This window comes from Schistocerca piceifrons, chromosome 2 (assembly GCF_021461385.2).
Source record: "Schistocerca piceifrons isolate TAMUIC-IGC-003096 chromosome 2, iqSchPice1.1, whole genome shotgun sequence".
Lineage (NCBI taxonomy): Eukaryota > Metazoa > Arthropoda > Insecta > Orthoptera > Acrididae > Schistocerca > Schistocerca piceifrons.
The window spans coordinates 679,535,922-679,556,608 of NC_060139.1; the positions used below are offsets into that span (position 1 = coordinate 679,535,922).

Genomic DNA, 20,687 nt, shown 5'->3' on the forward strand with positions numbered 1-20,687 from the left:
GGTTCCATTATTGTTTCCCAACTGCAAGCCCATACCTGTTCCTCCACCAATGTTTCAGCTAACACAGTGATCAGTTGTGTTATCATATGTCCAAGTGAGCAGCAGTAATATAAAATTGCAATCCGTGCAAGAAAATGACCCAGATTCTAAGATAGCAGCACAACCCCACAATGAGGCAGTTGTCTATGAGATAATTAGTAATTGAATAAACATTTTTTCAGGGCTGTGATGCAACTATGCCATCTACTGCTTTGAGGGAGTCATTACTGTAGTGTAATGCTTGTACATGGCAACAGAGTGACATAATGAATGTTTATTTCATTATTGTTTAATTGCACAGTAATTTAGCTCATGTAATATAAGTTTACTTTATCATTGTTTAATTAAACTAAGATTAAACTGTGATTCTGCTCATATGGTGGCATTTCCCCACCATGTTATAGTTCTGGGTGGAGATTTTAATTTGCTGGATATAGACTGGGAAACTCAAACGTTCATAACAGGTGGCAGGGACAAAGAATCCAGTGAAAGTTTTTTAAGTGCTTTATCTGAAAACTACCTTGAGCAGTTAAACAGAGAACCGACTCATGGCAATAACATATTAGACCTTCTGGTGACAAACAGACCCAAACTATTTGAAACAGTTAACGCAGAACAGGGAAACAGCGATCATAAAGCGGTTACTGCATCGATGATTTCAGCCGTAAATAGAAATATTAAAAAAGGCATGAAGATTTTTCTGTTTAGCAAAAGTGACAAAAAGCAGATTACAGAGTACCTGACGGCTCAACACAAAAGTTTTGTCTCAAGTACAGATAGTGTTGAGGATCAGTGGACAAAGTTCAAAACCATCGTACAATATGCGTTAGATGAGTATGTGCCAAGCAAGATCATAAGAGATGGAAAAGAGGCACTGTGGTAGAACAACTGAGTTAGAAAACTGCTGCAGAAGCAAAGGGAACTTCACAGCAAAAATAAACATAGCCAAAGCCTTGCAGACAAACAAAAATTATGCGAAGCGAAATGTAGTGTGAGGAGGGCTATGCGAGAGGCATTCAATGAATTCGAAAGTAAAGTTCTATGTATTGACTTGGCAGAAAATCCTAAGAAATTTTGGTCTTATGTCAAAGTGGTAGGTGGATCAAAACAAAATGTCCAGACACTCTGTGACCAAAATGGTACTGAAACAGAGGATGACAGACTAAAGGCCGAAATACTAAATGTCTTTTTCCAAAACTGTTTCACAGAGGAAGACTGCACTGTAGTTCCTTCTCTAGATTGTCACACAGATGACAAAATGGTAGATATCAAAATAGATGACAGAGGGATAGAGAAACAATTAAAATCGCTCAAAAGAGGAAAGGCCGCTGAACCTGATGGGATACCAGTTCGATTTTACACAGAGTATGAGAAGGAACTTGCCCCCCTTCTTGCAGCGGTGTACCGTAGGTCTCTAGAAGAGCGTAGCATTCCAAAGGATTGGAAAAGGGCACAGGTCATCCCTGTTTTCAAGAAGGGACGTCGAACACATGTGCAGAACTATAGACCTATATGTCTAACGTCGATCAGTTGTAGAATTTTGTAACATGTATTATGTTCGAGTATAATGTTAGCATGGGTTCCGAAAAAGATGATCATGTGAAACCCAGCTCGTGCTATTCATCCTTGAGACTCAGAGGGCCATAGACACGGGTTCACAGGTAGATGCTGTGTTTCTTGACTTTCGCAAGGCTTTCAATACAGTTCCCCACAGTCATTTAATGAATAAAGTAAGAGCATATGGACTATCAGACAAATTGTGTGATTGGATTGAAGAGTTCCTAGATAACAGAATGCAGCATGTCTTTCTCAACGGAGAGAAGTCTTCCGAAGTAAGAGTGATTTCAGGTGTGCCGCAGGGGAGTGTCATAGGACTGTTGCTATTCACAATATACATAAATGACCTTGTGGATGACATTGGAAGTTCACTGAGGCTTTTTGCAGATGATGCTGTGGTGTATCGAGAGGTTGTAACAATGGAAAATTGTACTGAAATGCAGGAGGATCTGCAGCGAATTGACGCATGGTGCAGGGAATGGCAATTGAATCTCATGTAGACAAGTGTAATGTGCTGCGAATACATAGAAAGATAGATCCCTTATCATTTACCTACAAAATAGCAGGTCAGTAACTGGAAGCAGTTAATTCCATAAATTATCTGGGAGTACGCATTAAGAGTGATTTAAAGTGGAATGATCATATAAAGTTGAACGTCGGTAAAGCAGATGCCAGACTGAGATTCATTGGAAGAATCCTAAGGAAATGCAATCCGAAAACAAAGGAAGTAGGTTACAGTACACTTGTTCGCCCACTGCTTGAATACTGCTCAGCAGTGTGGGATCCATACCAGATAGGGTTGATAGAAGAGATAGAGAACATCCAAGGAGAGCAGTGCTCTTCATTACAGGATGATTTAGTAATCGCGAAAGTGTTACAGAGACGATAGATAAACTCCAGTGGAAGACTCTGCAGGAGAGAAGCTCAGTAGCTCGGTATGGGCTTTTGTTAAAGTTTTGAGAACATACCTTCACCGAAGAGTCAAGCAGTATATTGCTCCCTCCTACGTATATCTCGCGAAGAGACCATGAGGATAAAATCAGAGAGATTAGAGCCCACACAGAAGCATACTGACAATCCTTCTTTCCATGAACAATATGAGACTGGAATAGAAGGGAGAACCAATAGAGGTACTCGAGGTACCCTCCGCTATGCACTGTCAGGTGGCTTGCGGAGTATGGATGTAGATGTAGATGGTGTGTACCTTGGTAACATAAAATTACCTACTCCTTACATATGTACAAAGGATGCTGTGCACCAGCTCGTGTTACAAAAATCATAATGCCCACTCAAGAGTTAATTTGATTCTTCTTTGACTCATATGATTGCATGATGTATAACAAGTATACTTCTGAAATAGGAATTTTAAAAACATAAAAACTTTGATATTACATATTTCTTAAACAGTTACCATTTTAATTAGTCTTTGCTCTTAAACACTAATGATTACATGGAACAAATTTTCAGAATTAATTTATTTGGTGATCTTTAACCCTTTAATATTTATTTTCCACTAGAGAGTCTGCAAGCTACTGTAGAAAGGCACCATTGTGTACATCATCCTGCCAGTTTTAGCCAGGTTTGCTAGTAACTTGATACCTGAGTACCAAGGTTCTTTTTCAAGGATTACCAATTTGTGGTCCTTCTTCTGTGTAATGGAAATGATCATATGACATTAGTGGCTGGGAGAAACCAAGTGCAGTTGTTTGGCACCTGATGGAAATCTTTCTATTTGATGCTACTTCAGTGATGTGTCCATCTTTGTGATGAAGATGAGGTGAAATGATTATCATAGCACAAACACCCAGTCACTGAGAGAAGAAACACTCTGACCCAAACAGGAACTCAACCTGGGACCCCAGGATCCAGAGGCATTGATGCAAACACTAGAGACCATGATCTGTGGATTTTCGTTGTGTCATATGTTTGTACATTTGCATTTATTACCCACTCTGACCATCTAGGTTTTTGAAGTAGTTTCTACAAATGACCTCTTTTGGCCTCCCTGTTTCTTTTTGCATAATGATTATTTGAGTTTCCCCACACAGTTACTCCAGACTGCAGGTACAGTTTGAAGAGTCCGTGGCAAACTTTGCATGGAAGGTATTTGTTCACATATTGTGACAGCTGCTTCATAATGACAGAGCTGAGATTTTTAGACAAACAAGGTTAACATACTGTTTCCATTTCAGTTTACTGTCCATAGTAATACCTAAGAATTTAATGGATTCTACTTCCTCCAGCTTTGTTCCAAACACCTTTGTATCCACATGCTTGACTTTTCTTTGTCTTTTAACACTGCATATATGGTCTATTTCAGTTTTATAACCAGTTCATTTTCCATGAGTCATTGTGCTGTGATGTTTGCAGAAATATGTGTTTCTCCTGCAAACCATTTTTGTCTTCATTCGGTACTGGCATGACATGGCATACAACATTTTATTCTCTTTCTCTTCTGTGCCCATATTGTTTACAAAAGGATCAACCAGCGATAGTCTCATTACTGATGCTGTGACATTCTGTATCTGTTTTATTTCTGACTAATGCATGCTGCTGATGAGTAGGGCAGTTTTCCAGGTTTTTTAATACATGCGCTGCCTGACAAAAAATGTAAAGAATCCAAAAGACATGGTCAATTGTCAATGTAACTTCATACATGTGCACAACATCAGCAGGTAAGTAAACAATTAGACCTGCATTTCTCTGTGACAGCTAGAATGGCCACTACTATGCATTACTACTATGCATTAGTGATTGGACAGTGGCCTGAAGTTGGACTGTGTGGGTAGATGAGGGCAAGGACATTTATCGGCAACATTCTAGTTGACCATGTCTGACCACCACAAGGGATGATTGTGATTGGATTGAGGAGTTCCTAGATAACAGGACGCAGAATGTCATTCTCAATGGAGAGAAGTCTTCCGAAGTAAGAGTGATTTCAGGTGTGCCGCAGGGGAGTGTCATAGGACCGTTGCTATTCACAATATACATAAATGACCTTGTGGATGACATCGAAAGTTCACTGAGGCGTTTTGCAGATGATGCTGTGGTGTATCGAGAGGTTGTAACAATGGAAAATTGTACTGAAATGCAGGAGGATCTGCAGCGAATTGACGCATGGTGCAGGGAATGGCAATTGAATCTCAATGTAGACAAGTGTAATGTGCTGCAAATACACAGAAAGATAGATCCTTTATCATTTAACTACAAAATAGCAGGTCAGCAACTGGAAGCAGTTAATACCATAAATTATCTGGGAGTACGCATTAGGAGTGGTTTAAAATGGAATGATCATATAATGTTGATTGTCGGTAAAGCAGATGCCAGACTGAGATTCATTGGAAGAATCCTAAGGAAATGCAATCTGAAAACAAAGGAAGTAGGTTACTGTACGCTTGTTCGCCCACTGCTTGAATACTGCTCAGCAGTGTGGGATCTGTACCTGATAGGGTTGATAGAAGATATAGAGAAGATCCAACGGAGAGCAGCACACTTCGTTACAGGATCATTTAGTAATCGCAAAAGCGTTACGGAGATGATAGATAAACTCCAGTGGAAGACTCTGCAGGAGAGATGCTCAGTAGCTCGGTACGGGCTTTTGTCAAAGTTTCGAGAACATACCTTCACCGAAGAGTCAAGCAGCATATTGCTCCCTCCTACGTATATCTCGCGAAGAGACCATGAGGATAAAATCAGAGAGATTAGAGCCCACACAGAGGCATACCGACAATCCTTCTTTCCACAAACAATACGCGACTGGAATAGAAGGGAGAACCGATAGAGGTACTCAAGGTACCCTCCGCCACTCACCGTCAGGTGGCTTGCGGAGTATGGATGTAGATGTAGATGTAGATGTAGATGTAGTGTTGTTTGTGTTTAGTGTTGTTACTAGCCCTGGTAGGGTGTGTGAAGGACATGAATAGAAGTAGACGTTGAGTGATCATTGTGAAGGACACGGGGATGCAGCGTACTCATGTTAGACAGTGTTATCAGAACCTGACAAAGTTTGAAAGGAGTCTCATTATGAGTCTCCATTTGGCTGGCTGCTCATAACATGAATATCCAGATGTGTGGGGCATTTGGACAGTGGCCTGAAGTTGGACTGTGTGGGTAGATGAGGGCAAGGACATTTATCGGCAACATTCTAGTTGACCATGTCTGACCACCACAAGGGATGATTGTGATTGGATTGAGGAGTTCCTAGATAACAGGACGCAGAATGTCATTCTCAATGGAGAGAAGTCTTCCGAAGTAAGAGTGATTTCAGGTGTGCCACAGGGGAGTGTCATAGGACCGTTGCTATTCACAATATACATAAATGACCTTGTGGATGACATCGAAAGTTCACTGAGGCATTTTGCAGATGATGCTGTGGTGTATCGAGAGGTTGTAACAATGGAAAATTGTACTGAAATGCAGGAGGATCTGCAGCGAATTGACGCATGGTGCAGGGAATGGCAATTGAATCTCAATGTAGACAAGTGTAATGTGCTGCAAATACACAGAAAGATAGATCCTTTATCATTTAACTACAAAATAGCAGGTCAGCAACTGGAAGCAGTTAATACCATAAATTATCTGGGAGTACGCATTAGGAGTGGTTTAAAATGGAATGATCATATAATGTTGATTGTCGGTAAAGCAGATGCCAGACTGAGATTCATTGGAAGAATCCTAAGGAAATGCAATCCGAAAACAAAGGAAGTAGGTTACAGTACGCTTGTTCGCCCACTGCTTGAATACTGCTCAGCAGTGTGGGATCCGTACCAGATAGGGTTGATAGAAGATATAGAGAAGATCCAACGGAGAGCAGCACACTTCGTTACAGGATCATTTAGTAATCGCAAAAGCGTTACGGAGATGATAGATAAACTCCAGTGGAAGACTCTGCAGGAGAGATGCTCAGTAGCTCGGTACGGGCTTTTGTCAAAGTTTCGAGAACATACCTTCACCGAAGAGTCAAGCAGCATATTGCTCCCTCCTACGTATATCTCGCGAAGAGACCATGAGGATAAAATCAGAGAGATTAGAGCCCACACAGAGGCATACCGACAATCCTTCTTTCCACAAACAATACGCGACTGGAATAGAAGGGAGAACCGATAGAGGTACTCAAGGTACCCTCCGCCACTCACCGTCAGGTGGCTTGCGGAGTATGGATGTAGATGTAGATGTAGATGTAGATGTAGTGTTGTTTGTGTTTAGTGTTGTTACTAGCCCTGGTAGGGTGTGTGAAGGACATGAATAGAAGTAGACGTTGAGTGATCATTGTGAAGGACACGGGGATGCAGCGTACTCATGTTAGACAGTGTTATCAGAACCTGACAAAGTTTGAAAGGAGTCTCATTATGAGTCTCCATTTGGCTGGCTGCTCATAACATGAATATCCAGATGTGTGGGGCATTTGGACAGTGGCCTGAAGTTGGACTGTGTGGGTAGATGAGGGCAAGGACATTTATCGGCAACATTCTAGTTGACCATGTCTGACCACCACAAGGGATGATTGTGATTGGATTGAGGAGTTCCTAGATAACAGGACGCAGAATGTCATTCTCAATGGAGAGAAGTCTTCCGAAGTAAGAGTGATTTCAGGTGTGCCACAGGGGAGTGTCATAGGACCGTTGCTATTCACAATATACATAAATGACCTTGTGGATGACATCGAAAGTTCACTGAGGCATTTTGCAGATGATGCTGTGGTGTATCGAGAGGTTGTAACAATGGAAAATTGTACTGAAATGCAGGAGGATCTGCAGCGAATTGACGCATGGTGCAGGGAATGGCAATTGAATCTCAATGTAGACAAGTGTAATGTGCTGCAAATACACAGAAAGATAGATCCTTTATCATTTAACTACAAAATAGCAGGTCAGCAACTGGAAGCAGTTAATACCATAAATTATCTGGGAGTACGCATTAGGAGTGGTTTAAAATGGAATGATCATATAATGTTGATTGTCGGTAAAGCAGATGCCAGACTGAGATTCATTGGAAGAATCCTAAGGAAATGCAATCCGAAAACAAAGGAAGTAGGTTACAGTACGCTTGTTCGCCCACTGCTTGAATACTGCTCAGCAGTGTGGGATCCGTACCAGATAGGGTTGATAGAAGATATAGAGAAGATCCAACGGAGAGCAGCACACTTCGTTACAGGATCATTTAGTAATCGCAAAAGCGTTACGGAGATGATAGATAAACTCCAGTGGAAGACTCTGCAGGAGAGATGCTCAGTAGCTCGGTACGGGCTTTTGTCAAAGTTTCGAGAACATACCTTCACCGAAGAGTCAAGCAGCATATTGCTCCCTCCTACGTATATCTCGCGAAGAGACCATGAGGATAAAATCAGAGAGATTAGAGCCCACACAGAGGCATACTGACAATCCTTCTTTCCACAAACAATACGCGACTGGAATAGAAGGGAGAACCGATAGAGGTACTCAAGGTACCCTCCGCCACTCACCGTCAGGTGGCTTGCGGAGTATGGATGTAGATGTAGATGTAGATGTAGTGTTGTTTGTGTTTAGTGTTGTTACTAGCCCTGGTAGGGTGTGTGAAGGACATGAATAGAAGTAGACGTTGAGTGATCATTGTGAAGGACACGGGGATGCAGCGTACTCATGTTAGACAGTGTTATCAGAACCTGACAAAGTTTGAAAGGAGTCTCATTATGAGTATCCATTTGGCTGGCTGCTCATAACATGAATATCCAGATTTGTGGGGCATTTGGACAGTGGCCTGAAGTTGGACTGTGTGGGTAGATGAGGGCAAGGACATTTATCGGCAACATTCTAGTTGACCATGTCTGACCACCACAAGGGATGATTGTCATATTGTGCACCAAGTGCATTGCAACCACTTCACATCTGTGCCTTGTCACCTGAGAACATGGTCTCCCTGTAACATTCTGTGTCATCCTGCATCATTGGTCAGAGACCAGCTCAGCCAGACAAGGGAATTACTGCCCCATGCATAGGCTGCCATTGATGCCATAACACAAAAACTGTGTTTGGAGTGTTGCCATGATCAGGTAGCATGGACTGGTGATGAGTGGCATCGCATAGTGTCATTGATGAATTACTGTTTTGCAGTGCTGCAGATAACCATCCTCAGCATACATGATAGTGAGTTGGGTAGAAGTCCCATTCTTCCAATGTTTTGGAGAGGCACATTGGTGTTATTCCAGGCATCATAGAGTCAGGAGCCAGTTTGCCTTAAGAAAGGATACACAGGCGTGAATCAGTGAGTGCATCCAGGACAGAGGGAGGTATATTGATTACTGGGCTCATACTGCCAAATTTGACGCTATATTGTAATAACTGAAACAACAAGACATATCTTCTCAATCCATGAAGTTTCCTTTTGTTGCTTTCTCCCCTTCTGTGTGTTTTACTCTTTTTGCCAAGCAGTGTATTTTATAGCACAGTGCTGAGTGACTTGGAAAGCTCTAGAAACATTAAAAATACAACTCTTTTTTGTCTACAGTCTGTGTAATACATTCTGCAAGACTGGGGACTGATATACATACTCATCTAATATCTTATGCACAACAGCTTTTGTAGACTAGATGACCAATAAAAATCTAAACCAGTCCAATCACAGCATTGTTTCAGAATGGATAAATCTATAATATCAGCTGTTTATCTTGTCTTTCTCTGAAATAACTTAGATTCAATCACTAACAATTCAGTCAGAGCACAATTACAGAACATATGCACAGTCCCACAATCAAATCACAGTTAAACCTTTCAGTATATAAAATTACTCAGTTAAAAGATAAATGTCTCAGGTAATTATACTATTAAACAGTAGAAGTTCATAGCTTAATCATTCATGTTTCAGATAGCAAAACTCAATCACGTATGCAGATTCTTAGTAACTAGAGCATCTTGTTCTAACTTTGGGGATGCATGTAGTGTATGTAGAGCCAAAATTTACAAGATAAAATGGGAATTAAATGTATTAATAAAAATAATCAATTTTTGAAAACACAAGGTAATTGGACAGATAAAAAATCTACTCACCAAGAGTGGCAGAAGAACACACATATAAATGGTATTAGGTATGCAAGCTTTTGGAGACAGTGGCTCCTTCTTCTGGCAGGAGGGTTGAAGCGGAAGGAAGAGGTGTGAAGAAAAAGGACTAGCAAGGTTTAGAAAAAGGGGTAGAGTTTGAAAAAGTCACCCAGAAACCAGGGTAAGTGGATAATTATCAGACAGGATGAGAAGGAAAGATTAAGTGCATTACTGATTGTAACTGATTCAATTGTTTTGTTAATTCATCAAGTAACATTCACATTCTAATGGCATATAAGTCAAATGCAATATAAATTTGTTTTGTTTCTGTAATTATAAGTATACTCCTTTATAGCACAATTTCATTTCTATCCTTCAGCAGATCTACTGTACATGAATGTTTGCTGTTTGCATAGGAAATGACGAAGTTCTTTTTATCATGGTAGCATTCGGATTACTGTTCATCTTGTATAACAATAAATGGAAAATAGTATAAATAGTTTTTCCATATTATAATGTAATTATCCAAAAATCAATCATCTAAGTAAATCACATAAAAATGTAATGGTATTTTGTGTAAGACATTTTGTGCACGTAAATGCCTTGGTAACACCCTCTATGCACAATCCATCATTGAGAAAATAATGTATTGAGAAATGAGAAAACCTCTTCTCCGAAATATTTCAAACACTATTCCATTTCACATATAAAGTTACTCACGTAAAACATAATTCTCATCTGTTATAGCTTTCAAAGATTACATATGTGGTCTGAAAAATAATCTCCTCACTTTAAGCAACTTTTACAGTGAAATGTACTTAAGCTAATAGACAAGAGTTATTAAAGCCTCAAATTTTCAGCTTAGTATTATCTTCTTATAGCAACATCCTTTCCCAAAGCTTTCAAACAGTTGTATTCAAATGCTGACCATAGATGTTGAAAATGCCAATTGTAAACACCTATGATTATTCTCAAAAGATTCTATACTGAATTTATGGCTGAGTTAGCCCCTCTTCTAACTATAATCTGCTGTAGATCCCTCAAACAAAAAACTGTGCACAGTTCTTGGAAGAAGGCACAGGTCACTACTAGCTATGAGAAGGGTAGTAGAAGTGATCCACAAAACTACAGTCCAGTATCCGTGACATTGATTTGTTGTATAATTTTAGAACATATTCTGAGCTCAAATGAATGAGGTATCTTGCATGTAATGACCTCCTCAGCGCCAACAGCATGGATTTCAAAAATGTTGATCATGTTAAACCCAACGTGTACTTTCCTCACATGACATACTGAAAGCTTTGGATCTAGGCAATCAGGCAGCTGCTGTATTTCTTGATTTCTGAAAAGCATTTGACTCAGCACACATCGATGCTTATTGTCAAAAGTTCTAACAGCTGTGGATGACAATTTAACTGTGAAGTAAATAAACTAACTTCCACTTCTTTTACGAGATGACTTACTTGACATGGTTGAGCAACTTTCCTTGCTGGTTAGCCTGCTGCTGCAAACTCTCTTTCTCTGTCTTCTTCTCTGAAGTATGTTGCTAGGTACAGGAATCTCTTAAGACTCTTTCTACTTATAAAAATAAGTAGACATACAAAGTTTCATTTGCTTCAGCTAACAACCTATATTTGAACTTCAGACATATTACAAATCTCACTCTTCATATAAATGTATACTGCTTCATAAGCCTCTTGTGTCTCCAAATGTTAGAAACAAACTAATTTACATATAAGAGAAAGTTGGGTTAAACACCATGTCCAGTCTCAACACGAGCCGTAATACACATCTTCCCTTCAACAAGGATAAGACAAAAGTTTTTCTCAAGAGTACCTTCTCATTTGTTCTCGTTATTATAACAATGGTCATAACATAGAAGCTCCATGGTTCTTCCGTAAACTTTCACTAAAACATACATGGATCGCCCGACAAGTACTTGTCATTGCTGTTCAACTGCCGTGTCTACATTCTTCTCACGACTGAATTTCAAACCTGCACACCCAAACATGTGATGTGCAGTAGATAAGATTCTATCATCCCACACTCACATCTAAAATATCGTATGTTTGAGATGGTAGAAGGCTGAGTGGTTCTAGAATTTACACAGAAATTCTCAAAACACTACATATCCCCCCCACCTCAGATTTGCACCTGGGCCCCACAACTGGAACTAATTTTTTTCCAGTGTAAATCGATTCCACATTAATGCATTAGCATATGGCAGATAGTTGAGAGCAACATGTGGCTGTGAAATTTTGTTTCCTGTTGCGGAAACTACTGTAATGCTTAAGACTGCTTATGGGTATGCTGCCTAAGTAAAACCAGAGTCTATGAGTGGTTTTCATGTTTTAAAAAATGGAGAAATTCCAATTGAAGACTAACCCCGTTCAGGATGCCACTCAATGTTAAGAAGTGATGAAAACGTCGACAAAATCAATGCCTTCATTTATGAGGACCAATAATGGAAGGATCATTGTGGTCAATGGAAAATACTTTGAAGGTGATCAAAATTTTGTGTAAAAATATTAAGAAATAAAGATGTTACAATGAATTTCCTATTATTATTATTATTTTATTTTTTTATTTTAGGCGGGGTCCCCCCCCCCCCTCCCCCCCTCCCCAATTATAAATTTGTTTGAATGCACTTGTTTTCACTTGACATTATGCATACACAATGGAAAATGGAAAAGTTGCAATATGCTTTTAACTTTAATTATTTCTTAGTATAGCTGTACACTACATACCCTGCATCTACTACTCAGTTTCGCAAACCTGTAACGCTTTTAGATCACCACTGTAATATCCTTTGTTTTACCACTCTTTTAAACAGATAATCATTTTCATTGCAACTTACATTTTACGTAACACTTCATAATGTAGTAGCAGTATTTATATAAATTTTCACATAAAATTAAGGAAAGGCAACCATTCCCCTACAGTGAATCAACACATGGGCCACAGAAACACATAATGGAAAACAATAATCACACAAGCTTTCGAGCATTAGATCTTTTTCTAGCAATGGTACACACATTCACACACACAACCACAAAGACACCAAAACTTACATTCCCGTGTCTACGACAATGAGTGGCCATGTATATAACAATAATTTTCATGATTGTTATATACATGTTTGCTATTACCTCTCATTGACTTAAGTATTTTCTTTTATTTTAATTTTCTGACATTTTAAATTATTTTCAGTGCTTTTCCTTTTCCTTTTGTTAATGTTTGCATAAACTTTGGGTGAAACATTGGTACAAATAATTTCATTTCTGACATGTGTAACAGTTTGTTGACAAACAACATCCACTACTGCCAACCTGACAGTATTGAATGGAAATGAGCGTATAGCATTGTGGGCTGGGAGTCCCCCATTCGGGAAGTTCAACTGCCGAGGGCAAGTACTTATTGCATTCGATGCCACATAGGACAACTTGTGCGTCGGAGATGGGGATGAAATGATGATGAGGACAACACAACACCCAGTCCATGAGCGGAGAAAATCTCCTGCCCCAGTCAGGGATCAAACTCGGACCGCTTGGCATGGCATTCCACTACGCTGACCACTCAGCTAATGGAGGCGGACAACAACACTGAAAATAAGATTTTTAGTTTTTCTGCCAAAATTAGATTTTCTACTGCACAGATGCTCTCAGTTTCATTTTTCTGATCTAATTCTACATTTACAATATTATTTTCAACAAAGCCAAACTGCGAATCTGATTGTTTGTGCTCTGGTTCTACTGAAAGTTCCTTTTTTAGTTCTTTGACCTGATCCCTAAGGTTTGCTATCTCATTTCTCACATTCTGTATTTCATTGGTCATAATATTGAGTTTAACCCTCAACTGCTACTTAAATCAGTTTTTGATGCCTCAGTTTTACCATATCTCAATTCCACCCCAGCTCTTTCATCTGATTACTCAAATTGTTACTTAGTTTGCCAATTTTTTCACTAAAAACTTTGTAACTTATTCAAAAAAGCCATTGTAAAGCTGGTGTAAAAATGGAGTAATTTCCTCATTTTGCCTTTCATATTTGAATCTTGCATAACAGACCAAAAAAATTGATTGTCAATTTGCACGATCTTACCTCTGCTATCATACAAAGAGAAAAAATTTGAGAATTACAGTACTTATCTTTTCCTGATGTCCGCAATGTCAGTGTTTCAAATAATTATTTCCATTCTTTCCATTTGTCACACTTCTTGGCCATCTACATGTTTTATTTTTGAGCCACAATGATGTTGGCACCATCCACATGCATAATTTTGAATTTTGTTTGAAATTTTGATTTTATGATGAGTAGGTGCCTGAACCTTAAAAATAGGTTAACTCAATTTTGAAGACTGTTTTCAACATATCCTAGCTCCAAATACAATATCAAAATGTAACCAGCATTTGTGACTACATTTCCATTACTGTTTTGCTGATAACTGAAGATTTGACTGAGGTTTGTAATTTAGGTTTCTTGCAATGCCTCCACCTCAAATAATATCTGGGCATAGTTTCGTGTATGTTAAGCAATTTATGTCAAGTTAATCAAAAAATAATGTGCCTGAAATTCTCAATACTTCTTAACTATGTTCATTGCATCATAAGACTGATGTGGGTTCTCATATAGATTCTAACAATAAAAAGTTACATTATATGTTGTTTAAACTTAAGTTAACTGAATTTAAAATTTGCTTTCACAAAACACCAAAGTAACATGGAATGTATATTTATAACAATGTCTTAATTACTTTTGTTAATTACTTTACAAATACATTGTGACTTTTGTTCCTAAAATAAATTCTGTGTCTTTACAGGTGTCTGTATTGTAATTAATATCACTTTTCTAAGTATAAATCCTGCAACTGATAAACTGGGCTTTTGTTTATATATTTTTATTTTTATTTTGTAGAGCAACATCTTTATAAATTAGTTACAATTCATCTTAAATGCTCAAAATTTACCTTAAGTCAACTTGTTCTTATCAATTTAGTAATCCAACAATGTTACAATTCAAGCTTTTGCATATGAGTAACTTAGCATAAACATCGCGTGATAGTATCTCATTCTCTGATATGTTTGGAGTCATACTTTTCTTTAAATATTGCTCTAGTCTGCTACATTACCATATTCTTATTTAGATCATAATGAAATTTTAGTGAGAAAGTTTTTTTACTGTTTAGTATGTGCTAATTATTTTGTCCAGTTGGTAAGTTGTTATGTGGCAGTGTTTATTGATTTATCTAATTCTTTCTTCCTTTCCCCTTATAGTAAAATTGTGGTGTTATCTGCAGAAATAGTACTTTATTGGCACCCATATTTAAGCTTAGATCATTGATACACAAAAGGAACAGAAGTGATTTCATTACTGATCCTTGAGGTACACAGTATTTAATTTGCTTGTACTCTGCTAAACATTCATTTTGATGGCAACATTAGTGTGCTCGATGCTCACAGCATGATTACTGTTACTCAAGCACGAACAGATTCAACTAGACATCAAATATGATACTTTACAGGCTTTGACAGTAGAATCTGATAATCCACATCTACATCTATGTCTGTACTCTGCAAATCACTGTGGCGCACATGGCAGAGGGTACATCCTACTGTACCATTATTAGTGCTTTTCATGTTCCATTCACTTATGGAACATGGGAGAAATGATTGTTTGAAAGCCTCCATGTAAGCTGTAATCAATACAGTCTTGTCCTCAAGATCCCTACTGGGTCCATACCTAGGTTGTAATATATTCCTACAGTCGCCACTTAAAATTGCTTCTTGAAACTTTGTAAGTAGGCTTTCTTGGAGTATCAAACTAGAGAAGTTTCCAGATCTCAAACATCTATGATGTAGTTATGCAGACTGAAGTGATGAATGGAAATTTGCGCCAAGGCTGGGATTCAAATCTGGATCTCCTGTTCATCAGGCGAATGAGCTAACCATCTGCCACCCTGGTACAGGAGCTTCAAACAACTACACAGACTACCCTAGCATTCCTGCACCCTTAATCCAAATGAGACATGAATGGGATTTTGGATTGAGGAGGGAGATATGCTAGGGTAGTCCATGCAGTAGTGCAAAGTGACTGTGCCAGGGTGGCAGAGTGGTTAGCTCATTCACCTGGTGAGCAGGAGATCTATATTTGAGTCTCAGCCTTGGCATGAATTTTGATTCATCACTTCAGTCTGCATGTATACATCATAGATGTTTGAGAGTTGTAAAGGTCTGTGGAACCATATAAATCCATTTTATTAAAGCACTTATGCCTGGGTTTCATTTGATGCTGAGGTACTATTCCAGTATAATTGAAGAATCTCTGCAGTACTGTTTGAGTTTAGGTGGAATCTGGATAAGAGGCATACTGGGGTAGGCTGTGCAGTTGCACAAAGCCACTGTGCCGAGGTGGCATAATGGTTAGAACATCAGCCTACTGAGCAGGAGGTCCGGGTTTCAGTCCCATACTCAGTGTGAATTTTCATTTGTTACTTCAGTCTCTATGAATATTTCTTTGGGTAGTCTATGGCTATCTTCATGCATCTGCCAATTTCATTTCTGCAGCATCTATTAACACTTTCCCAGGGGTTGCACAAACCTGTGACTGTTTGTGCTGTTCTTCTCGGTATACATTTAATGTCCCTTGTTAGTCCTATTTGCTATGGGTCCTACAAATTTGAACAATATTCTAGGATGGGTTGCATGAGTGATGTTTAAGCAGTCTCCTTTGTAGACAAAGCACTTCCTCAGTAATTAAAAAATAAATTGAAGTCTGACACCCACCTTACACCTATGACTGAGCCTATGTGATCATTCCATTTACATCTCTACAAAGTTTTACACCGAATTATTTGTATGAGTGGACTGATTCCAACTGTGACTCACTGATATTATAATAATAGTATACTACATGTTTTTGTTTTGTGAAGTGCACAGTTTTACATTTCTGAATATTTACAGACAGCTGCCACTCTTTACACCATTTTGAAACCTTATCAAGACCTGATTGACTATTTTTCAATTAGAGGAGACCACTCACTGAAAATCAGAAGTGCTGAGTCATCAGTACGCACACCCTTTTTTGAGCTAGAATAATACACACACACACACACACACACACACACACACACACACACACACACAGAGAGAGAGAGAGAGAGAGAGAGAGAGAGAGAGAGAGAGAGAGAGTCACAAAAGCATGATTCACATGCACACACACACACACACACACACACACACACACACACACACACACACACACACACACACACACACACACACACACACCTATACCTATTATTGTTATTCCATCCTTGACATTCCTAGTTTCAGATAAACTATGCAAGTTTCTAATCTTGTTTCTAGGGACTAAAATGCCGTTTGCTATCCCAGCCTTGTATTACGTTTTCTTTCACACTTTGTGTTAGCTATTGGGCATATCATATGAAGACTGCAATAAAAGACATTTACAAAAATATTACTTAATGCACCACAAAATTTTTCCCCATTTTTTTCCATATTTCATTTCTAAGTTTAATTCTAAGAGTGTCAGAAGCTGTTTATTTAAAGTATGCGTTTCACAACTTTTTTTCTTCTCTGAGTTTATTTGATTTAAGCTTGTCTTTATTAAATCATGATATGACAATGGTAGTTCTGTCACGTGACTTTCATATTGAATAATTTTGACTCAGACTACATATAAAATACAGGCAACAAATGTATAACAAGAAATTAACTATATGTCCTCTTTTCAGTTTAATTACAGCGCACATAACTTTCCAAATGAAATTTGGATAGTACGGGAGAACTGGGAAATTGCAGTGAAGATTCTTTTTGTCATCCCAATAGTGATTTTTGGCATTATAGGGAATGTAGCAATCATTAACATTGTTATGAGAAATACATTTCTGCGCTCACCAACTAACATGTTATTGGCAAACATGGCTGCTGCAGATGCTCTTACACTTCTTATTTGCCCACCTATGTTCCTTGTGTCAGATTTATTCCAAAACTATGTTCTTGGTAAAGGTGGCTGTAAAACTGAAGGCTTCTTTTCATGTGAGTATCTCTGTAACATTTTCTTAAAATATACATTTTAGTGAAATATATTTTCATTACTTTTATTCTTTGGCTTCTCAGACTTAATTGTCATTTTTTTAAAATTTGAACCCATTTTCTGATAAGAAACATCACTAAAATTGTAATCTGAATGTTAGCAACACAACTGTAGAATGTGGATCGGTTCTGAGGACTCAAATTGGGCATTTTAATTCCATTTGAAATGAAATTATAAATTCTTACTGTCCATACCTGAGCTCTTCTGGAGCAATGGAGTATAGTATCTCTTCATATAAACCAATCATTTGTTTTGAAACTCCTCAGATACCTCTCAGAACTTCTTAGTTCATTCTATGGCCTCTGAAGATATTTTTGTCAGGTTCCAAGTAACTCTAATACTTGACAATGGCAATTAATAATGGGTTTGGTATTTCACTGTGGCAAAAAATCCTTATACTGCTTGAGATTATATAAGCCACATTAATAATTTTTAGTAATATCACACTATTATGCAGTTTAAGAAATAATTATGACACTTATTATAACAGTTTGACTTGTAAACACTTGATTTATGAGCAATTTATATGCAAATACAGGTGCATTTCTACTAACAGCTGTTTTGAATCTTTGTATTGTGAGTTATGACCGCCTCACAGCAATTACATTGCCACCAGAAGCAAAATTAACTCACAATGCAACAAAAGTTATCATGGCAGTCACCTGGGCATCTGGATTCTTGATAGCACTACCTCTCATAATTTTCAGAAACTATAAGGTAAGAGACGCTTTTCAAAATAATAATGCAAGTTCTGCAACAATAAGGAGATCTTGCTTTTGTAGTATTTTCATATTAATGTGTGATGCGTTTAAGGAACATAGTAACTCTGAAAGTCCTTAACTTACATCTTTGTTTAATGTCAGTACTCATAAATATGAAATGATATGAAATTAACAGCTGGTTGGTTGAATGATTTGAGGGAGGGGACCAAACAGTGGGGCCATTGTGTCCTTTCTTTTTAGTTTATCTGTCATTTTTTATTTGTATGAGAGCTGATTTTTTCTTAGCTATCATATTATGAATAAGACCTAGGCCTTCAGTTACACTGTTAGCAAATAATCACCTTTGCTAGTCTTGGTTACTCAATTACCAGAGCATCTTCTTTGCTTGGGAGGGTTTTATCTAGTCTGATTTCCTATTTGCTATCTTAGCAGGTCCTCTGTTATCATCTTTCTTTATAATCAAACAATGGAAAATCCAGGATGGAATGTAACAATATTATGAAAAGTTGCTACTCACCATATAGTGGAGATGCTGAGTTGCAGATAGGCACAACAAAAAGACTGTCACAAGCTTTCAGCCATTAAGGCCTTTGTCAACAATAGACACACACACACACACAAATGCAACTCACACACACGACTGCAGTCTCAGGCAATTAAAACCACATTGCAAGCAACAACACCAAGGCATGATGGGAGTGGCGATTGGGTGGGGGTAACGAGGAGGCTGGGGCATTGAGGGGGAGGGATAGTATGATGGGGGTGGTGGACAGTGAAGTGCTGTTAGATGGTGGGCAGGGGGGAAGTGGGGAGGGGGGGGGGCAGAGAAGTGAAAAGACTGGGTGTGACAGTGGAATGATGGCTGTGTAATGCTGGAATGAGAACAAGGAAGGGCTGAATTGGTGAGGACAGTAACTAGTGAAGGTTGATGCCAGGAGGGCTACAGGAGCATAGGATGTATTGCAGGGGAAGTTCCCACCTGTACAATCCAGAAATGCTGGTGTTGGTGGGAAGGATCCATATGGCACAGGCTGTGAAGCAGTCATTGAAAAGAAGGATTTCATGTTTGGCAGCGAGTTCAGCAACAGGGTGATCCATTTGTTTCTTGGCCACAGTTTTTTGGAGGCCATTGATGCGGACAGACAGCTTGTTGGTTGTCATGCCCATATAGAATGCAATACAGTGGTTGCAGCTTAGCTTGTAGATCACATGACTGGTTTCACAGGTAGAGCTGCCTTTGATGGGATAGGTGATGTTAGTGACTGGACTGTAGTAGGTGGTGGTGGGAGGACGTATGGGACAGGTATTGTATCTAGGTCTATTACAGGGGTATGGGCCATGAGGTAAGGAGTTGGGAGCAGGGGTTGTGTAAGGATGGATGAGTATATTGTGTAGGTTCAGTGGGTGGTGGAATACCACTGTGGGGGGAGGGTGGAAAGGGTAGTGGGCAGGACATTTCTCATTTCAGGGCACAATGAGAGGTAGTCAAAACCTTGGCAGAGAAAGTAATTCAGTTGCTCCAGTTCTGGGTGGTACTGAGTTACGAGGAGAATGCTCCTCTGTGGCTGGATGGTGGGACTTTGGGAGGTAGTGGGAGACTAGGAAGAGAAGGTGTGGTGTCACTGCCAGACACCACACTTGCTAGGTGGTAGCCTTTAAATCGGCCGTGGTCTGTTAGTATACGTCGGACCTGCGTGTCGCCACTATCAGTGGTTGCAGACCGAGTGCCGCCACATGGCAGGTCTAGAGAGACTCCCTAGCACTCCCCCCAGTTGTACAGCTGACTTTGCTAGCTATGGTTCACTGTCTACATACTCTCTCATTTGCAGAGACGGCCGTTTAGCATAGCCTTCAGCTACATCATTTGCTACGACCTAGCAAGGCGCCATATTCAGTTACTATGTATCCTGGACAGATAATATTGTGAATCATGTACTGTCAAGAGTGACGTTCATCATTAATAGATTAAAGTTAAGTATCAAACTAATTATATCCGCTTTCTGAATTCTAATTCCTTGTCAAGTTCCAGACCTCATGTCAGTATAGTCCTTCCCTCCTCACGCCAGCCTGCGTGAGCTAAAACGCGTGCATTTCTGTCTCCTCTCGTAACATGGTGTTGGCTCTTCTGCCAACACAACAGAAGGCATGGGAGTTTTGTTTTTGTACATGGTTGGGAGGATAATTACAGTCTGTGAAGGCTTCAATGAGAACATTGGTATATTTTGAGAGGGACAGCTCATCACT

The 20,687-nt window shown here is 39.1% G+C and overlaps 1 protein-coding gene across 1 annotated transcript in view; it reads left to right on the forward strand.

Moving 5' to 3' along the window:
* LOC124775744 (G-protein coupled receptor 54) overlaps positions 1–20,687 on the forward strand; it is a 74,189-nt gene that overhangs the window by 12,264 nt on the left and 41,238 nt on the right. Inside the window, exons 3-4 of the mRNA XM_047250573.1 lie at positions 17,360–17,663; positions 18,260–18,438. Coding sequence (XP_047106529.1) covers positions 17,360–17,663; positions 18,260–18,438 — 483 coding nt within the window. The remainder of the gene's footprint in view (positions 1–17,359; positions 17,664–18,259; positions 18,439–20,687) is intronic.